General features: G+C 41.4%; 1 protein-coding gene across 1 annotated transcript in view; it reads left to right on the forward strand.

The window, feature by feature from the left end:
- Window positions 1-7,581: 7,581 nt before the first annotated feature.
- si:dkey-219c10.4 (high affinity cGMP-specific 3',5'-cyclic phosphodiesterase 9A) overlaps window positions 7,582-14,471 on the forward strand; it is a 114,113-nt gene continuing 107,223 nt past the window's right edge. The window contains exon 1 of the mRNA XM_060827737.1: window positions 7,582-7,672. Within this exon, the coding sequence (XP_060683720.1) occupies window positions 7,582-7,672 (91 nt within the window). The remainder of the gene's footprint in view (window positions 7,673-14,471) is intronic.

The raw sequence follows: 14,471 nt of genomic DNA on the forward strand, positions 1-14,471 counted from the left end.
GCTGCCAGAATACAGAACAGCTAAGAGACGGGCTGTTCCAAAGTAGGTAAGTGTAGCAAATGGCTATTAAATGGACACCTGAGTTTTGGTTGCTGTTTTGACAACAATACAACATTTTTAAAAAACATATATTTTTATTGAAAAATAGATTTTTAAAATATTACAACAAATACAAAACAATACAATTCAAAACAATACAAAGAAAGAACACAACAAAAGAGTAAAAAAAACCGTCATGTACAAATGTATAAATATAGATAGAAAAATACGTATTAAAAGTCTCAACTAATTATTTAACTAAATAAGTAATAACCAACAACAAACTAATATATAGTAATAACTCAGCCAAACAATACATTCATACATTCGCAGGTCCTCCTGTCTGGATATTGGACTCAAAAAGCACAATCATTACCATTATATAAAAGCACTTATTCGAGTAGCAGATAAATCTGTATCCAGGTATTCCAAAAAGGTCCGCCATGTCTTATAAAAATTCTCAGTTCTGTGGTGTACCATATTTGTGAGAAAATCCAAGGGGATATGCTCCATAACAAACTTCCGCAAACCCGACAGGCCTGGGGGGTTTTCAGATACCCAACCTAGCAAGATATTCTTTTTTGCGCAGAAAATGAGGATGTTGAAAAAGTTTTTTCTTATGCGCATTTGCAGCGAACACACTGGGCAGGCCCAGAAGAAGAGAAATCGAGTCCTTCCCCACCCTTACACCCAAAATACCCTCCATTGCACCTGCCATAGCGCTCCAGTATGTTTGAAGCCTACCACAGGACCAGAGACAATGGGTAAGAGTGCCCATACCAACCTTGCACTTGGGACATATTGAAAATACCCCTGGTTTAAATTTTGACAAACAGTCCAGAACCAAGTGTACCGTGTGGAGAATCTTGTGTTTATCCAAATACCTTCCCATGCCTCTGAAGAGACTTCAATGCCTGGCTCTCTCTCCCACACCCTGCAGAGTCAATCAAACTTATCTGAGGGGGCATTCCCCAATTGATGATATAAAGTGCTAACAGAACGTGTCTTCTTAGCACAAAGCACCCTCCTCTCTATGTCAGATTTGTAGGGCTCAGTCAAACGTATAGTCATTTTTTGAATAAAATCCCTAATTTAAAAAAAACGCAAGAGGTTCCTGTTAGATAGCTCGTATTTCAGTGCTAACTGATCGAAGGACATCTTTATGTCTCCCTCAAACAAATCACCCATGCAAGACACATCCCTAGCTGCCCAATATTTGAATCCTGAATCTGTTATCTCCGGTTGAAAACCCACTATAGGTGTAAGAGAAGATGTTTTGCCAATGTTGCCTTCCCTCTGTTGAATTGCTGTCCATGCTTTAACAGTATTGGTAACTATTGGGTTATGGCAATATTCTCTAACTGTCCTCATTTTGTCTAAAAACAGCAAAGCAATAAGGGGGCACCTTGCCTGGGAGGTTTCTCTATCTAACCATATTGAAAGATGATCTCCAGAAGCGCAATCACTGACCGAGGATAAAAGGGAGCTTAGCTGGTAGCTTTTAATGTCTGGGAGATTCACTCCCCTAATGTGTGAGGCAATTGCAATTTAGCTAATTTAACGAGGGGCTGCTTGCGATCCAAATATAAGAGCTGAACCAGCCGTTCAATCTCATGGGTGTTTGCTTATCAAAACTCAGGGGGAGCATCCGTATAGGGTATTGCAAACGGGGGAGAATATTCATCTTAATAAGTGCTATCCGACCCAACCACGAGACCAGAAGCGCCTCCTATCTTTGAAGGTCTTGTTTGATTTTGCCAAATAATTGAACAAAATTAACCTTGAACAGCTGATCCAGAACTGGAGTAATAAATATGCCCAAAAACACAAAACCCCCATGTGACCACCTAAATGGGAATCGATATTTGCCCTCAAGACCTAGCATCTTTGTAAGACCACCCATAGGCATAGCTCAGGTTTTACAAGACTAAGCTTCTTCCCCGAAAAGGCGTCAAACGTGCTGGTGCATTGTAGCAGGCGAGGCACCGAAACTGCTGGATTTGACAAAAAAATTAGGACATCGTCCGCATACAACGGAATCTTACATTATATACTGGGATCCCTACAAATGGCCTTCACCAATGGTTCGATCACCAATGTGAAAAGCAGTAGTGAAAGGGGACAGCCCTGCCGGCTGCCCCTAAAAATGTTAAAATTGCTGGATCACACCCCATTGGTGATGACTTGCAGCAAGAGAGTCACTGTAGAGAACCTTTACCCATCTTATAAAGACTTCGCCCAATCCAAACCGCTCCAGAGTCCAGAGAAGGTACGGCCACTCAACTCCGTTGAATGCCTTTTCTGCATCCAGAGAAATCACCAATCCCAGTACTGAGTGTTGTTGACATGCTTGAATTACATTAAGCAGCCTTCTAACATTATTGAAGGATCTGCAGGCCTTCATGAAGCCCATCTGCTTCTCTTTAACACAAGAAGGTAACACCGTCTCCAGCCTTAACGCAAAAGTCTTAGAGAGGATTTTAAAGTCCACATTTAAGAGTGAAATGGGCCTGTAAGAAGCACAGCCCTCCAGGATCTTCCCTTTTTAAAGAATAAGCGAAATATTGGCCTCTATCAGAGATGGCGGGAGACAATCATGGCTGTATGAGTCATTAAACATATTGAGCATCGGGCCTGGCAATATGTTTATAAATTCCTTATAGAGTTCACTGGGAAGCCCATCAAGACTAGGCACCTTTCCATTCTGAAGCTGCTTCACAGACTCCTGCACCTCTTGCTCTGATAAGGGGCATTGAGAAAAAACTCTTGTTTGGAGGTCAAGCCCGGGAGCTCCAGATCCTTGAAAAAAGACTCCATTTTGGCCTGCCCCTCTTCACATCCCTCAGATTGCTATAATTTAGAGTAAAATCGCTGGAACGCCACATTAATCTTTTTGGAGTCACATATTAGGTTCCCAGACCCTTCTTTAATCGCCGTAATTGCTTGAGGGGTGCCCCCTTTCCTGGCAAGACATGCTAAGTATTTGCCTGGCTTGTCACCATGCTCATATAACCTTTGCTTTGCAAAAGTAAGCCCTTTCTTTGCTGTCTGCGTGAGCATGGAATTTAATGCCAACCAGACTGCCGCTTCCTACTGGCAGAATTGGAAATAACTAACCCCCTGGCATAGGCTTTGGCAGTTTCCTAGAGGATGGACGAACTACCAACCGAGCCTAGATGTCTAGAAATGCCCAAAATTCCCTGGAGGAATACACCACAAACTTATTATCCTTGAGGATAAAGGGCTCTGTTTGCCAATGTCTCGGATCCACTGTAACGTCCTTAATCTTAACCAACAGATACACTGGAGTATGATTGCAGGTGGTGATATTACCAATTGTACAATATGCAACCAAGTCCAGGGTTGCCATGGGGGTAAAAAAAAATCAATCCTGGTGTGACATTTGTGTGGATTGGAGAAAAACGTAATATCCCTGTCTGTAGGGTGGAGACGCCTCCAGGCATCCACCAACCCTAACTCCCCACATGGATCCACTAACTGTTTAGTTTGTACAGAGGGTATTGAGGGGCCTTTGAACAACCTGTATACTGTGGGATCCATGAGACAGTTAAAATCTCCCTCTGTAATGATGTGTCAGGACTTGAGACTGATCAGTTTAGAGAACGCAACTACCAGAAATTTGAGGGGATGGGCTATAGGGCAATAAACATCTAAAACACCATATTTTTCCCTGTTTATTAGGGCTTTAAGAATTACAAACCTCCAGTGTGTGACTTTAACACATTCTAGTAACTTAAATAGGAGATTCCTCCGAACCAATATAGCCACTCCCTTACTTCTGGTATTTAAAGATGAAAAGTAACCCCAATTAAAGCCATTCTGCTGTAGTTTCAAATGCTCCCTGACATCCAACTACGTCTCCTGTAATAAACCAATATCCACTTTCTCCTTTCTAAGATTCAAAAGTATCTTCTTTCTCTTAATTGGTGAGTGAATCCCCTTGAAGTTCCAGGTACACCATTTAATCAAATTGTTTGCCATAACCTTCTGCAGTAACATTTAAATTCCGGAGAAGAGGAACTTAAACCAAAAATCACCGAGCCTTAGTGTCACAAGTTCCATTAAACATAAAAACTACAAAGCTATTAAAGACTATATACAACAAAAACCAAAAAGCAAAACAATATATTAAGCGCCAACAGTGCTGAATAGGGGAACTCACCCCCTGCCCAAAGGGGCAACTACCCATCCCAAACCCAATCTCCCACCCCGTTGCCAAGGTTGCAGCCCAGGCATTTAAATACCTGTAACTGCCTGTAAGTAGGCATCTAGCCATCCTAACCATTCTCCCCTCCCCGCTCCTAGCTAGAGCTGCACCACAAACACAAGCAGAGAAGAAAGAAAATACACTATGGAATAGCAATACAAATAAAGAGTTTTTTTTAAAAAAAGGGGTAAATACCCCACCCATCCTTTGGTATAACAACTTAGAAATTGAAAGTATACATCTCAACTGCTGCCAAACATAGTTTGAACAAGATTATTACCAATAAAAAAAGGAAAAGAAAGCCTTAACTGGACTTCTTTGTATTTTTAAAGAAAAGACAAACTTGAACAACACTACTATTTGTACAGACTAAATTGTTTAGGTGAAGTTAATTTGTCCACAAAGTCTCGTGCCTTCTCTGATGTGTCCATCTAAGGTGATCTGAAGCACCGCTGAATACCGCAGAGAGTAATGAATCCCAAGTTCCCTCAGTCTTCTCTTGATACCGTCATCAGATTTTCTTTTCTGGGTCACCGTTGTTGAGAAGTCCTGGAAGAATATGATCTTAGAGCCCTCATAATTATGGCCTTCGGACCCTTCTCCTGGATTCTGGACGCTTTCACGATTCTCTCCTTATCTCTATGATGATGAAACAGCACCAAGAGAAGGCGAGGGCATTGACCCTGACCTGACCTCCATGCCATGACCCTGTGAGCCCTCTCAATCTTCAAGCCTCTCATGCCAGCCTCGAAATTCAGAAATTTCGGCAACCAGTCCTCAAAACATTCTGCCGGCTGCTCACCTTCCTTACCCTCTGGCAGACTGACGATCCAAATATTTTTTCTCCTGCCCCTGTTCTCAAGATCGTCCATTTGGTCATGCAAATTACGAACCTGCGTCTCCAAGGTTTGGATCCTATCCTTGGAGGAACTAATATCAGGCTTCCACCCACTGTGACCCTGTGTTCAACCTCATCCGTCGTTTTTTCTAAGTCCTCCAGCTGCTGTTTATGCTTCTGCAGCAATATGGTGATTAGGGCCAGCTTCTCCTCTATCAGCGAGTTTTCGCGAGCTCCTTCACCAGGGCCTGGTAGGTAATCGAGTCTGAGGATCGTGCAGGCCGGGCCATTGGCCTGGCCTTGGATGCTCCTCTCCCCTTCTTTGGCATCCCCAGATGGCGAAAACGGAGGTACATTGATTTTTCATAATTTCCTGGGACACCCCGACCTTTCCAGGATATTGCAATGGTCTGTATTGGGTGGGTTAGAAATTCGTCCTGCTTGTGCTACGGTGCGGAGCTCTGCAATGCAATCTTCCTTGATCGCCGCCATCTTGGATCCCCCAACAATTTAAATTTAACCAACTAATTTAAGTTATACCCAGGATACTAAAACCTAATTGAGTTTGAATTTATTGTGTAAACAACATCGGACCAATGAGAGGGAACAATTTTCGGGGTATTAAACACGTGGGCATTTTGAAAACTGGTCAGAGCAATTGCCAGGGAGCTGGAGAGCAAATGCTATCTGAAGAAATAAACATCTTGCTCTCAAAGAAATTTCAGAAGGCACTATCTATCAAAAGGTACCTTTTCCCATAAAAGCAGTAAAAAATAAGAAGACGGAGAAGACAGCAGAATTGGGAGACTGGAAGGAAGACTGGAAGATAACATAAGAGACTGTGTGGACTTGAGATTAAGTTAAGTTAATGTCATGTTTAATAACTGTGTCATTGGAGCAGCATTTTTATAGAGTTGGGGTCAGACAGTAATTAGTTAAGAAATTTGTTAATAGTTTTTGTTTAGTATTCACTATTAGGTTTAGGAAAATAAATTGCTATTTTCTTTAAATAGTGGGAATTAGGAGTTCTCTTTCACTTATACTTTTAATCGATTATGAAGTGAGGTGAGCTTTTCTGAATGTTTGGTTCGCAGAGGAGTTTGACCTCTGTGTCATAACAATTGTGTGGTACAAATGTTACTTGCTGCTTATCAATGCAAGCCAAATGTTGTCCAGGTCTATCAGTGTGTGAACAGCTTCAGTATCTGCAGATGTTGCCAATAATGGAGAATTTTAGCAATGGTGAAAGTCTGGATTGGTTAGAAATAGTTTCTTTAGAATTGGGGAGATTTAATTGAGGTGTATAAAATTATGATGGGTTTTGGTGGATACCAAGGACAGATTTTATTAGTAGAAGAATAGCTGGTGTACAGATTTAAACAAATTTGTACACATATTTGAGGGAACTTGAATATTTAACTCAGAGATTATTGGGAATCTGTAAATCACTACCTGAGAGGGTCGTTGAGATAAAAACTCCCATTACTTTGACAAAACATTGAAATATGCACTTGAGGTGTTATAGCCTACATGCTGTGGTACAGGCATTTAAAATGAAATCAGTGGAACAAATCTTTTTAGCCAGGACAGATCCAATGGATCAAATGGTGTCCCTTTGTGTTACAGGTCTGTCTACGTTTCTAAAGATGGCTGGGATTTTGTGCATTAGATGTCCAGTGTGACCACATATATATATATATATATATGTGCGTTTCATATGCTGTATGTGACTGTGTGTGTTAGTTACACTGTGTGTGACTGTGTATCAGTCACATTGTATGAGCTAGAAGTTGTGTTCGTTACACTGTGTCTGTGGGTTAGAAGTGTGTATTAGTTACATTGTGTTTCTGTGTGTTAATTACACGGTATGTGTTAGAGGCGTGTGTGCTAGTTACACGCTAAGAGTGACACTGTGCTCCTTGCACTGTGAGTAACACTGTGTGTATTATACGGTGTGAATCGTTGTGCATATGTTCATGATTTGGAAGTGCCGGTGTTGGACTGGGGTCTACAAAGTTAAAAATCACACAACACCAGATTATAGTCCAACAGGTTTAACTGGAAGCACTAGCTTTAGGAGTGCTGCTCCTTCATCAGGTGGTTGTGGAGTGTAACACCGTTGTCGGAGTGGCAGAGTGTGTTAATTACAGTGTGTGAATGACTGTGTTGCTGCTAGATGCACTGTCAAGGTGCTTGGATGTGCGTGCGTTCGGTTGTGTCGGTAGTTGGGTGATCCCTGCGATGGATTTAGATTAGATTAGATTCCTGACAGTGTGGAATTTGTTTTCCGCGCTCTCCTTGTATGACATATTCCACAATGACTGACTGTTTAAACTCCAGCTTCTGTGTGTATTGCTTTTATTGGTGACACTGGTCCCCAGTCCAGCGCTCCTCATCTGCCCGCATTTGTTAGACATTCCCAGGCAGCATTCTGCTGCTTCTCATCATCACACATCTGACTGGACTCAGACGGGCGATGACAACAACAAAGATCATTTACTTCTCGGTGGACGGCAGACCCGAACAAGCGGAGTTCCCTAGCGACTGCCCAGCCCAAGATGTGAAAGGTAAGAAAAGTTTTATTTGGGCGAAAAGCCGAAACATTTCACTCCTTGTGGGGTGAAGGGAAGTAGATGTTAACAAAGATTGAATTCCGTATGGTCGGCTTTTGATACGGGAGCAGAGGATTCAGCTAATGTAGTAAATAGCTAGCCATGGCCACTGGGACACTAATCGGACTCCTAATTGAATCCTGCCTGATGGATGCAGCTGTCTGCTGGAGGCGCAGATAGTGATTTCAAAAAGCAGGTCCCTTTATGACTCCTCATCGCAGATTGCTGAGGGTTTTTTTTAAAGTGTAATTTTGAATCGTTTTAATAAGTACAGCCAGCAATTCGGAGCTGTCAACAGTTGGAAAAACGCCGTGCACAATATGACTGACTTAAAGGAGGAAGAGCCATCTGATAAAAGTATTTGCAAGCACACCATCCATTGACTGAAGTCACGTTGAGGGACCTGGGTTCGATTCCCTCCTCAGGCGACTGCCTGTGTGGAGTTTGCACATTCTCCATGTGTTTGCGTAGGTTTCTTCACACAATCCAAAGATGTGTAGATCAGGTGAATTGGCCATGCTAAATTGCCCATTGTGTTAGGTGTACTAGTCAGGAGTAAATATACGAGAATGGGTCTGGGTGGGTTACTCTTTGGAAGGTAGGTGTGGACCTGTGGGGACGAATGGCCTCTTTCCACACTGTAGGGAACCTAATGAGCCAATCGGTTCTTGTATGATGTGTGGACTGAAAGTAGAACATTTTATCAAGTGCAATTCTTGTTTTGGACAATTTGTTTTTACATTGTTGAAAATTATCTTTAAAAGATCAGAATTATGAAACTAAAACATGGTGGCGAAGATTTGGGGGGCTGGGGGCAGCGATTTCCTTTATGTCCCAAGCCAGGCTGTCTTTAGAAAGGCTTTGACAATTCAAACACAATATGCATGGAAGGACTTGTTGCCCACTTGTTTTGTGATCAGAATGAGTTGGTCGAGTTATGCATTGCACCTTGCAGGAAATTCCCTATCTAGATGTGCATGAAGCATGACCAATGCTTCTTTTCAGTAGCTTGTTTTACCTGAAAGAGGTCATCAGCCTGAAGCTGTTCCAAGTGTCAATCAAATGTAGCTTGAGGGGCACCACTCTGCGTTCATGGCTGACCAGAACTTTCTCCCACTCTCATTAATTACCATAGGCCTATTGGAGGGATTTTGCAGATAACAATTAATCCATCTGGTTGCATTCTGTACACACTTTCAATGGCCACCAAGCCCTTGAACGGGACCTGAACCTACAGCCTCTGGCTCAGAGGTAGAGAAACTACCCTTTGCAACATAAGATCTCCTTGTGGCATTTTCCACATTAATTAAGCTAAACATGATGGCAAAGTCTTTGAACCCTTTCTGAAGAAGGGTCACTGGGCCTTCTGAAGAAAGCCCAAAACGTTACCTCCACTTTCTTTCCACGGATGCTACCAGACCTGCTGAGATTTCCCCAGCAATTTCTGTTTTTATTTCTGATTTCCGGCATCTGCAGTTCTTTTTTTGACATTTAATGGTTTATTCTATCCAAGTCTCAACCAAATGTAAGTACATTAAACAAATAATGTGCATTAACAGGTTCCAAGTGGTTCTTTTTCCTTCATTCTTTCTTAGGATGTGAGTATTAGTGACAAGACCAGTATCTTTGCCCACCTCTATTGGACTTGTCAGATTCATAGGGTGAACCACATTTCTGTGGGTCTGAAGTCACATGTAGGTCTGACCACGTAAATGTGGTAGATTTCCTTCCAAATGGGTCTTTGCAACAATGAATGATTGTTTTCATGGTCACTATTATTGATACTAGCTTTCAATTTCACGTTTTATTAATTTAATTTGAATCTCACCCAGCTGCTGTGATGGGATTTAGACTTAGACTTAGACTTAGACTTACAGTGTGGAAACAGGCCCTTCAGCCCAACAAGTCCACACCGACCCGCCGAAGCGCAACCCACCCATACCCCTACATTTACCCCTACCTAACACTACGGGCAATTTAGCATGGCCAATTCACCTGACCCGCACATCTTTGGACTGTGGGAGGAAACCGGAGCACCCGGAGGAAACCCACGCAGACACGGGGAGAATGTGCAAACTCCACACAGTCAGTCGCCTGAGTCGGGAATTGAACCCGGGTCTCAGGCGATATGAGGCAGCAGTGCTAACCACTGTGCCACCGTGCTGCCCAATTGAACCCAAAGCATCAGTCTAGGCTGCTGGATTACTCATTAACTATGGCTTTAATGCAAAAAAAATTCAAGTTCAATTCACCTTTTGTTATCCTGTTAGTCATTTGATTCAATGATAATGAAGTCATTTGTTAATCATAGTCATCAATTTCAATCAACACAGCAGACCAGTTAGGATGGAAGGAATTAACTGGTAATGGGCTGTGTTGCAACAAGGGTCTGACATTTGTGTAACAATCCAGAGCCGCTGGATTGAAGTGCCTCTGGATGTTAAAAGCATGGTAAAAACATTAGTTGTTGAAATTTGGCCTTCTTGTCCTTTCCTGCTTACCACATGCAAACCTCTGTAGTTTGAAGATAGCTAAAAGCTCAGTTATGATTTCCTATGTCAAAAATGCTGCTGACATTTATTGTGAATGCTGACGCACGAAGAATTATGTGAGGGTGTATAGTTCCCATTGAACTGTAACTCAGCTGTAGGTCAAAATTTTCAGGATAGACAGTGAGAAGAGAAAATTGGTGAGGCAGGCAGTCTTTAAAACATAATTCAGTGGCAGAATCATTTGTTCCCTCTGGCATGCTTAACTACTCAATAATTACTTTGTCGAGTGGATTGATATCTGTTAAATGAAATATAATTAACAAAGGACTCAAGTCAGGCATTAGAAAGAATTGTAAGTATAATGTGCCCAACTGCAAAACAAAAAGACTACGGTTTTGATTTTTTTAAAGTGCCAGTCAATCCCCTGTGATATTGCACATGGATGGATGGCAAAAATGGTTGCATACTGAAATCTTTACCTGGCTTATTTCTTTTAATTTCTTCTGTTTCTGTTTTTCCTCTATCAATTAGCTTCTATTTTTTTTCTTTTGGCTTCGACTTTTCTACTTAACAATCTGCCTTTCTTTTACGGCAGGAGATGACTGCTAATATTGCAGGAAAAAGAAAAAAAAGAACAGCTGTAGAATTGAACTTGGACTTGCATTTGAACTTTTTTTTCATTAAAGCATGGGAGACACTGGCACAAAAGCAACTTTTCAGATGGGCAGTTCAGGGAAACAATATACCTCAAGAGAACTTTTTTCAGCTCCTTCCACAGACTGTCATGCGTTCCCTCCATCCTTTCACTTACACTGTGTCCATTTACACATTTACCCTCCCACAACCCATTCCTCTTCCTCCACCACTTCATATCCAAAACAATCCTATTTCTTTCTCTCTGATTAATTTATTCCACACCGTATCATGGGTTCTACACTTACCTCATCTGTAACTTTCCTTCAGCCCATTCACCCCCCGCAGATGGAGAGAACGCAAAGCTTTCTCACCCTCAACTTTTTTCCCTTCTGACTGATTGATCTGATTTATTGTTGTCACATGTACTGAAGTACAGTGAAAAGTGTTATCTTGCGTGCTATACAGGCAGATCGTACCATGCAAAGTGCAGCAGGGTAGCACAGTGCAGACTACAGCGTTAAAGTCACAGAGAAGGTGCAGAGAGAGAGAGATCAGAATTGACTTTTGAGAGGTCCATTCAAAAGTCTGATAACAGCGGGGTAGAAGCTGCTCTTGAATCTATTTGTGTGAGTTTTCAAACTTGTACATCTTCTGCTCGACAGAAGAGGATGGGAGAGGATATAACCAGAGTGGGAGGAGTGTTTGATTATCTTTGATTCTCCTCTTAACACTAATATATGGCAGATTCTGGAAATCTGAAATTAACTCAAACACTGCTGGAAATACTCAGGAGGTCAGGTGTTTTCTGTACAGAAAACCAGAGTTAATGTTGCAGATGGATATTAACTTTTATCAAAACTAAAGAAAGATAGAAATGTCATAAAGTAAAAGGTAAGGTAAAGTAATGAAAATCTTACCAGACCACAGGGCAGTTCTCCCATTTAAGAGAGACAACGGGTGATGATTTAGCCAGAGGGTCACCATGCTGCGAAAAAAGGAGAGAGGTTGAGAAGAAGACTCCTTCATGCAACCTCAGCTGCTAGTGGAATTAAACCCACGATGTTGGTTTCACTCTGCATCACAAGCCAGCCATCCAACCAACTGAGCTAACCAACCCCCAGTTGACTGTAATAGGTTTACACTGACTTTTTTTTGCTACCTAAAGGCAGTTTCCTGTCTTGCTTCAAATTTGAAGCTGGCAGATGGAGGTCTGGAACAGGGATCCAGTGGGCCACCCCAGCTCGGACCTCAGGCAGGACAGGAGAATGCCTCTCTGCAAGGCCTCCTTTCCATATCAAGCATCATCCCACAAAGTTTGCCCTCCTGTAAATGCTCCCTCCTTCCCTTCCAGCCTTTCCCTCAAAATCTCCACTCCACACATCTACAAACCTTCACAGCTCCAAAGACTAGATATTTTAAACTGCTCTGTTAAGTGACTTTAAGCCTGTATCTTTTCTTGTCTCTCTTAGGTTAGGTAGCACAACTGCAAACTTTAACAGTTACCCGAATAAGAATACTGACCTTTTGCTTTACTCACACAGGCCTAGAGTTTTAAGAGTTGAGTGAGATGGGAGGCCTTTTAAAATGGTGGATGGGACTGGACCCGAGGACTTCCCCCCCCCATTCCCCCATTCCTGTTAGTGGCAATTTCCATCAAAGAAAGATAAGGAAACATGAAGGGAGTTGCTTGCAGCACTTCTGTCCTTACTAACCCATCTGTTCTGTTCATAAATGTGGTCCATGGTTTCTCAGAAGAGTCATAGGTAAACCCTAGTCCTGAATTGGGAATCAAATAAGCCTTTCAACACTCCCTTTGAAGTGCATTGCCTCTTTCACCTTATTGTAAAAGTGACAATCAATCTATTCATTCTATCAATGTTAAGAAACTATTATCCATTTCACATCTCTTATTCTTGTGTGTATAAACACAGTTACATTGAAAAAAAAAGCTCTTCAAAGAAATAATAACTTATTTTGACATAATGAAGATGTAATCAAATAAAACTTCCACTCCCAAACAGCTACGTTGCCCCTACCTGTTGAGAACTAAGTACACTAACTGTTCTTTGGTCTCAGCTAAGCATTCATAACCAGGTTATCTGGAGAAAGCAGATGACTAGTCATCTGCTTTAATTGCTTCTGTTTGGGGTTACAGAAGGAATATCAGGGGATATGGAAGTATGAGTTGCCTAGAGGGGAAATAGAGTCCTAGGTTTTGGAGTAATTATAGGGGACATGAGGTGACACAGAAGAATGTAGTTGTGGGCTATGAGGGGTGGTGAGCAATGAGGGATTGACAACCTGACAATCTTGATTATAACTGGAATGATGTCTCAGTAAGCAGGGGTGGGTCTTTTAGCATGGTTGCCTTACCATCTGTGACCTAACTCTGCAGGAGATGGCCTGATTGCATTGTGCTTCCATCTTTCCGAACTGAAAATATTGTTGCTGGGGTCATTCTTTTTTTCTTCTTCATACAAGTTTGGGCTAGCACCTCTTACTCAAGAAGATGTCCAATATAAACTTTACATTGGTAAATCTTTTCAAGTTGAACTGCTTTAAAAAATGAATTAATGTTCCATCTGATCACTGCGGCTGATTCATTCAAAGAAAATAAATAGATGGTACAGTTAGGTACAATTCTGATTCAGCTCAAAAAAGGAGCTGAACTTAAGATTTTGAGGGTGGGGCTGAAACTTATCCTGAAATATTAACAAGGGAACTAAATGCACAGATAGATAAAATTATCATGTGGCCATTTTAAGGGGAGACTAGATAAATAAATGAAGATTTATTAATAGTTTGAAACGAAGTAAGCTCAGTGGAGGCTTGTGTGGTGTAAACTCTAGTGTAGAACAATTGGACCAATTGTTTATGTGAAAAAATTCTTTAAATTTGAATTTATATATTTAAAAAACAATTGCAAGCTTCTATAATCTAATGGTTTTAAATAGCTCAAGGCATAAAGAACTTAATACTCAATACATGTTTACTTAATAACCTTCTGGATGGGCTGTAGCTTTTGCACATATTTGTTTCAGTTCTCTGCTCCATCAGTTTACAATGTGACAGTATAACTTGCCTGCATCTAATATAAAGACACTAGTGAAGGATCTAGGAATTAAAATTGTTGACAGAAATTTTCGAGATCTCTCTGAACACAGGTTTCATTCTGGGGTACTGGATGATTGCAAATGTGGTACCATTGTTTGAGAAAGGGGCAAAGGATAATCCAGGAAACTACAGACCTGTCAAGTTGATATCAATAATGGAAACAATGATGGAGGCCAGACTATGGGAAAAGGGAAAAAGTTATACTTACAATACAGGAAATTAAGTTAATACTAAACAGTTAACATGGCTTTGTCAAGGGCAAGTCATGTCTGACAAATTAAATTGAGTTCTTTGACAAGGTGATACAAGCAGTGAATGGGGGTAGGCTTGTGGATGTTGTACATTTGGACTTTCAGAAAACATTCGATATGGTATCACACGGTGGGTTAGTTAGCAAGTTAGAAATCTTTGGGACTGATGGGTCCTTGGCAACATGGGTCAGAAGTTGACTAAAAGATAGGAAACAGAGGGTAGTTATAGAATGGAGATGAGTTGAATGTGATGCTACACTA

The sequence above is a fragment of the Hemiscyllium ocellatum genome, chromosome 7 (genome assembly GCF_020745735.1).
Source record: "Hemiscyllium ocellatum isolate sHemOce1 chromosome 7, sHemOce1.pat.X.cur, whole genome shotgun sequence".
NCBI classification, from domain to species: domain Eukaryota; kingdom Metazoa; phylum Chordata; class Chondrichthyes; order Orectolobiformes; family Hemiscylliidae; genus Hemiscyllium; species Hemiscyllium ocellatum.